The following is a 6,459-nucleotide window of genomic DNA, read 5'->3' as shown; positions in this document are numbered from 1 at the left end:
AAAAAAAAAAAAAAAAAAAAAAAGAATTAGAGCATAATTGCTAGGTTAGATATATCCTACATGTTCCCAAAGTAACATCATCTTCTCCCATCTAATAGTAACAATTGTCCTGACTTTCATCATGAATCACTCCTTTGGTTTTAAAAGTTTGTCAGCACTACAAAAGCCTGTAAGCCTACATTACATACTGCTCAGACTCATGTACATGTTTTTATGTTTTTCTTTTTTTTGGCGGAACTGGGGATTGAACTCAGACCCTTGTGCTTGCCAGGCAAGCACTTATTCTACTGAACCATCTCCCTGGCCCTATTTTTTTTAATGTATGCTTATAGTAAGTGGTTTGTTTCTGTTATTTAATAAATTGGGGTTTTTTTGCTCAACATCATGTTTTTGAACTCATTCATGATTATCACAGTTCAATGAAACACGTCAATTTCTACACAGTAAAACATTTAATCTAGTGCCTTTGAACACTTAGTGTGTTTTAGCAAAGTTTTGCTAATTTTTTTTGAGGGGGGTATTACATGTAAATATGAAAGTTATTAGGTATAAAATTGTTGACAAGTTCTTAGTTTTTAATGTCTACAGAAACTGAAGTCATACCCTTACTTTTAGTATTGTTTTCTTAAGTATTAATTCCTTCTGTAATTATCTCAAGAGACATTGATCCTTTTATCTATAATATTCTTTCCTTATTTTCTTTGGGTTTTTTTGAGACAGGGTCTTGCTAGTTAATGGAGGCTGACCTTGAACTCACTGCATATCCTGGGCTGGCCTCAAACTCACAGCAATCTTGCCTCTACCTCTCAAGTGCGGGGATTACAGGCATGCACCACAACACCTGGCTACTGTTTTCATGACCCAACTTTTAGTTGCTTTTGGTGGGTTTTTTTGTTTTGCTTTCTGAGATACAGTCTCACTTTATAGTGTAGGTTGGCCCTGAACTCACTGTATAGCCCAGGCTGGCCTCAAACTCTCAGTACTGCTCCCAAGTACTGGGGTTATAGGCATGTGGCACCACACCTGGCTTAACTGTTTTGATGTTCACTGTTGTTTCATTTATTTCCTTCCTTTTACTTCAAGTTTACTATGGGGGTTATTTTTAATAGTTTTTGGTGAATTCATTAATTTTTAATCTTTTTATTTCTCTAATATCTGCAATGAAAGTTACAAATTTCCCTCTATAGGATTTAACTTATAGTTACCATGTATTCCAAAAAAATTTGTAATCTGTATTGTTTTTCACCAACAAATTATTTAGAACTATATTTCAATCTTCATATGTATATTTCTCTTTGAAATTCTATAAATTTTTATGTTCTATATTTAACATGCTAACTTCCTACATAAAAAATTATAAACTGAATTGATATCAAAAAATTACAACTGTTTTAAAAACCTAATTTTTTCAGTTTGATGTATCACCATTTGTATACATTTTTCTATCAATTAAGAACCTTGATGTATTTAGTTTTAAATCTCTTTAGTAAATAGATACTTTAAATACAGCTTTTAGTAAAAGGTAATGACTACTAAATTTAGTTTTAAATCAGTCTTAGGCTATAATTTTATTTCTACACCTATTGTATCCATCAACATCGAGTTGAATATTTTTACCCTCCAACATCTTGATGGAGTCGCCTCCTCTTCTTTTAGTGCTGATGACCTTAGAAATAACAGTACAGTACATTCCACAAAGCCACAGTTCAGAGTTCCTGGTCTTAGTCATCCAGGATTTTTCCTTATTTGGTACAGGGTCTCACTACACAGCTCAGACTCATAGTGATCCTCCTGTTTCAGCCTCCCCAGTGCTGGGATTACAAGCATGTGCCATCACACCAGGTCTTTGTGGCCAGTTGGGCGTGCACTGATCAGGGCAGGCAAGGCATGTGGCACTGGGGATGGAATACCTGGGTCATTGTGCTTGCCCCAAGCAGGGCAAGATCACTGAGCTACCTCTAAAGCCCTAGGATTTTTTTCCTTAGAACCTAACTAATAATGGTTCCCAGAAACACCTACTATATTGAGGAAACCACAAATATCCTTCACAATTGTTTTTTCGTGGGAAGTATGCAAGAAGCCAGAGAGTGTTACTCAGTTCTTCTTGTTGCTGACTGGCTCCTGTCTTGTAAACCATCTCTGGCAGATGCACTGGCATTCCCACGTGGTAACAGACTGCTACACCACTAATGTTCTGTTTTATTCTTCTAAAAGCTCTAAGATCCCTAAGACGTCGCCAAAAAGTCCTGAACCTTCTAAGCCTTTTATAATACAATATTTTATTAAATTCCATAACTGCAGGAGACATAGTATATTTAGGTTTTAATCTAAATAGGTACTTATAAGCGTTTCTCTGACTATATCTGAAATTCATGGTTTTTCTCAATTCACAGGTGCTGTAGGAATACAACCTCTGAGAATCTCCTTCTTGAAAGGCTGATGAATGAAGAATTTTAGGTTGACAAATATTTTAGTTTTAATAAAATGGAGACAGCACTCCCTTGGTCTCCAATGCTGCTGAGAAGTCAGCTGCCCTTCTCATTTTCACTCAATAGTTTTTTTCTACTTGATGAATTGACTTTATCTTTAACATTTTATAATTCCATCATGATGCATCTGATTGCATTCTTCTTTTATAAACCTTAAGTGGTCCACTGCATTTCTTGATCCGATCAGATAGCTTTTACTTTCTTTTTTTCTTTAAATGTTTACTGTTTCACTCCTGTCCCCATTCGAATTACAAGCAGATGTGCATTCATCAAATACCTTCCCTAAGCTTCACAACTTTTTTCATGCCCTCTCCATGCCACTTAGCTACTCTGGTATTTTCCATCTTTGTCTCTGTACTATAATGCACATACCAAGCATTATCAAAATCTCCCTCCTGCATCATGAGGCTATTATAAACCGCATTCAGCGACTATATGCTTCCTTTAATGTTAATCTGTAACAACTTCACAGATTTTATCACTTACAAACTTGGCACTTTTTAAGAGCATATGCCAGTCATTATTCTTATCTGACTACTAATATTTTTGTCAAAAAAATAGCAGAAATATTTTTGTTCTTTCAATGCATTATACTGGGGATATACACCAATTTATCATTTACTGGTTAAACTTTTATTACTTCATTATGGTGATATCTACCAGGTTTTCTAGCTCTATAAGGCTATCCTACTTAAATCTTCATCTGCCTTCGAACTTTCTGGGGAAGAGGGTTTCACCAGCTGGAGTAATTTTGCTCTTAGTTTTCTTCCAGTTATTTTGTACAAGCTTATTTAGTTTCACTCATTACATTTGTAAATTTACACTAGTTAAAAGGATTCCTGGTTCAGGGGCACTCTCTTTTGTAAGGTCCCAAAAGACTGTTCTTTTTCTAGATTTTCTTTTTCTTCTCTTTATATGGTGGTAGTGGTGGGTTAGTAAACTCTTTGGGATTCTTTTTGTTTTTTAGTCTTTCTTGAGACAAGGTCTCACTGTGCAGTTCAGGATGGCTTTGAGCTCACTTTGTAGACCAGGCTGGTCTCACACAATGATCCTCCTTCCTTAGCCTCACAAGTACTAGGATTACAGACATATACCACCGCACCTGGCCAGAACCTAAATTTTTTAATTAATTAAGTTTATTGGTATATTTTAGGTACACATTAATAATCATATTCATCACAGGAACCTGTATCTTCTTTAAACCTAAAGTTTGGCTTCTTGGGCTAAATAGCTCAGCAGATTAAAGCGCCTGCTTAGGCAGACGCAGGGGCTGGGAGTTGGATCCCTGGGCTGGCCGTGTAGGCCCTGCCCCCATGCTGAGATGGTGATTCAGACTGGGTGTGGTGGCTCCCACTTGTAATCCCAGCACTTGGGAAGCTAAAGAGGAGGATCACTAAGAGTCCGATCTGTGTAGTGAGACCCTGTAGACCCTGAACTAGATACAAAAAAAATTAAATGAATAAATAAATAAATTTTGGCTTCTTAATCCCATCACCTCAGTCACCAAATGCTACCATGACTTCCTATCTGCCTTTTCTCCCTTCAAACCCCTCTCTTCAAATACTTTCTCTTCGCTTCATGATAATCATTTATTCTGTTTCTATAGTTTATAGATCTGCTACAAAATATACTGAATATTTTCCTATCCTGGCAGTTGTTTTAGGCCAATTTTATGATCATAGTCAGCCCTCTTCTCTCCTGAGTTATGTCAGAAGATTCCTGCTTGTTTAGAAACGGATGTGGTAGAAGCTTCAGTAATTTTTACTTTTTGAAATTTACAGCTTGAATAGTCCTATTTTCTAGTTATGTAATCAACATATCTGGTGAAGTTTTGTTCTTTTTCTATATTTCCTGAGGTGGTTAGAACATGAGTTTAGATATCCAATCATTATCTCTGGCTACTTAGAAGTCAATGGCTTCAATTTTCAAATAAAATACAGGTAATATGAACTCAGATTATAAACCTGATCAAGTTCTGGGTTACAAAAACAGTATACAAAAGCAATTTTAACCTTTTGTAGAAAGTGAGACTTATAGTCAGACGATATTCTTGGACAAGCTACTGAATAAATCTAAGAGTCAGTTAACTATCACTAAAAATCAGTTTTTCAACTTACTTCTGAGAGAGACCATTTATGTCGGTGGCCTAGAATATGTGTAAGTAGAACCCATAATTCTTTCATGCATGAACAAGAACAATGATCACTCAGTAATGGTTCAGAAGGTCTAACCTGTAGAAAAGAACCAGAAGAAATTATTTATAAGTAGCTAACAAAATTTTACATACCACATATCTGATTGTTTTAAAAGAATTGCTTTTAAAAATATACATCCTAAGAAATACAATTAGAAATAAATCAATTATACCTAGAAGACACCTTGGGTACCAAAGGCTCTGCACATGTTAAAAATTAAAATTGAGGGCCGGCCAAATAGCTTAGCAGATTAAAGTGCCTGCAACCAGGCCCAGGGGCCCAGGGTTCGATGTCCGGGCCTGCTGTGCTGGCCCGGACCCCGGGGCACACTGAGACAGCAACTGAGCTTGGGCATGGTGGTGTGTGCCTGTAAACCCAGCACTTGGGTGGCTGTAAACAGGCGGATCACTACAAGTGCAACCTGAACACTCTGTAGATCCTTCCCTAAAATACAAAAAAAAAAAAAAGAAAAAAAAAATTCAGAAATTAAAATTGGATCCATAGCTTTCATCATGGACTAAATTAAATTTGAAATAAAAGGAATAAGAATAGCTAAAGAAGAAGTTAAATTATCATTATTTGCAGGTGACATGATACATTACTTGGAAGATCCCAAATACTCCACCAAGAAGCTACTAGAGTACACAAATTCAGTAGCATAGCAAGATAAAGTCAATGACCAAAAGTCAACAGCATTCCTCTACAAAGATAACAAACACACTGAGAGGGAAATTAGAGAAACAATACCTTTTACAGTAGCAGCGAGGAAAATGATGTACCTTGGAATTCATCTAACTAAACAAGTCAACGAACTTTTCGAGGAAAATTACAGTACTCTTAAAAAAAGAGATCATAGAGGATTTCAGAAAATGGAAAGATATTCCATGCTCCTGAATAAGAAGAACCAACACTGTGAAAACGGCCATACTCCCAAAATTGCTGTACAGATTTAATGCAATCCCTATCAAACTACCACCAACATACCACATAGACCGAGCAAAATCATTCCTAAAATTTATTTGGAAACAAAGACAATCCTGGCCAACAAAGACAAGGCAGAAGACATTATAATTCCTGACTTGAAATTATACTACAAGGCTACTGTGATAAAATCAGCATGGTACTAGCAATGAAATAGACCTGAGGATCAATGGAATAGATTAGAAGATGCTGAAGCCTTACGAACACACTCAGCCACCTTATTTCGACAAACGGGCCAAACAAGTCACTGGAAGAAAGATAGCCTCTTTAACAAATGTTGCTGAAAAACTGGCTTTCTACATGCCGAAAACTAAAACTTGCCCCAGGTCTATCACCATGCACTAAGCTAAAGTCAAAATGGATTAAAGATCTAAACATTAAAACAGAAGCATTATATCTCCTGGAAGAGAAAGTAGGTGGAACTCTTGAAGACATAAGGGTAGGCAAAGAGTTCATGGACAGAAATCAAATGGCACAGGAATCACTTGAAAGAATTAACAACCGGGACCTCCTCTTATTGAGAAGTTTTTGCACGTCAAAAGAAATTACCAACAAAGTGAAAAGAAAACACACAAATTCCACAAAAATCTTGACAAATATGTACTCAGACAAAGGTCTGCTCTCTAGAATTTATAAAGAACTAAAAAAACTAGGGCCCCAAAATTTAAAGACCCAATTGCAGAAATGGGCATCCGAGATGAACACACACTTCTCAGAGGAAGAAATTAAAGAAGCGAATAAATATATGAAAAAATGCTCCACGTCACTAGCCATTCGTGAAATGCAAATTAAAA

The 6,459-nt window shown here is 36.3% G+C and overlaps 1 protein-coding gene across 1 annotated transcript in view; it reads right to left on the bottom strand.

The window, feature by feature from the left end:
* The window catches only part of Mms22l (MMS22 like, DNA repair protein), a 128,568-nt gene that overhangs the window by 105,482 nt on the left and 16,627 nt on the right, over positions 1 to 6,459 (bottom strand). Inside the window, exon 9 of the mRNA XM_004628288.2 lies at positions 4,607 to 4,720. Within this exon, the coding sequence (XP_004628345.1) occupies positions 4,607 to 4,720 (114 nt within the window). The remainder of the gene's footprint in view (positions 1 to 4,606; positions 4,721 to 6,459) is intronic.

The sequence above is a fragment of the Octodon degus genome, unplaced genomic scaffold, assembly GCF_000260255.1.
Source record: "Octodon degus isolate 3935 unplaced genomic scaffold, OctDeg1.0 scaffold00022, whole genome shotgun sequence".
In the NCBI taxonomy this organism is placed as follows: Eukaryota; Metazoa; Chordata; class Mammalia; order Rodentia; family Octodontidae; genus Octodon; species Octodon degus.
Note: the sequence above shows the minus strand (reverse complement) of the source record. Positions and strands in the feature narration are given on the sequence as shown.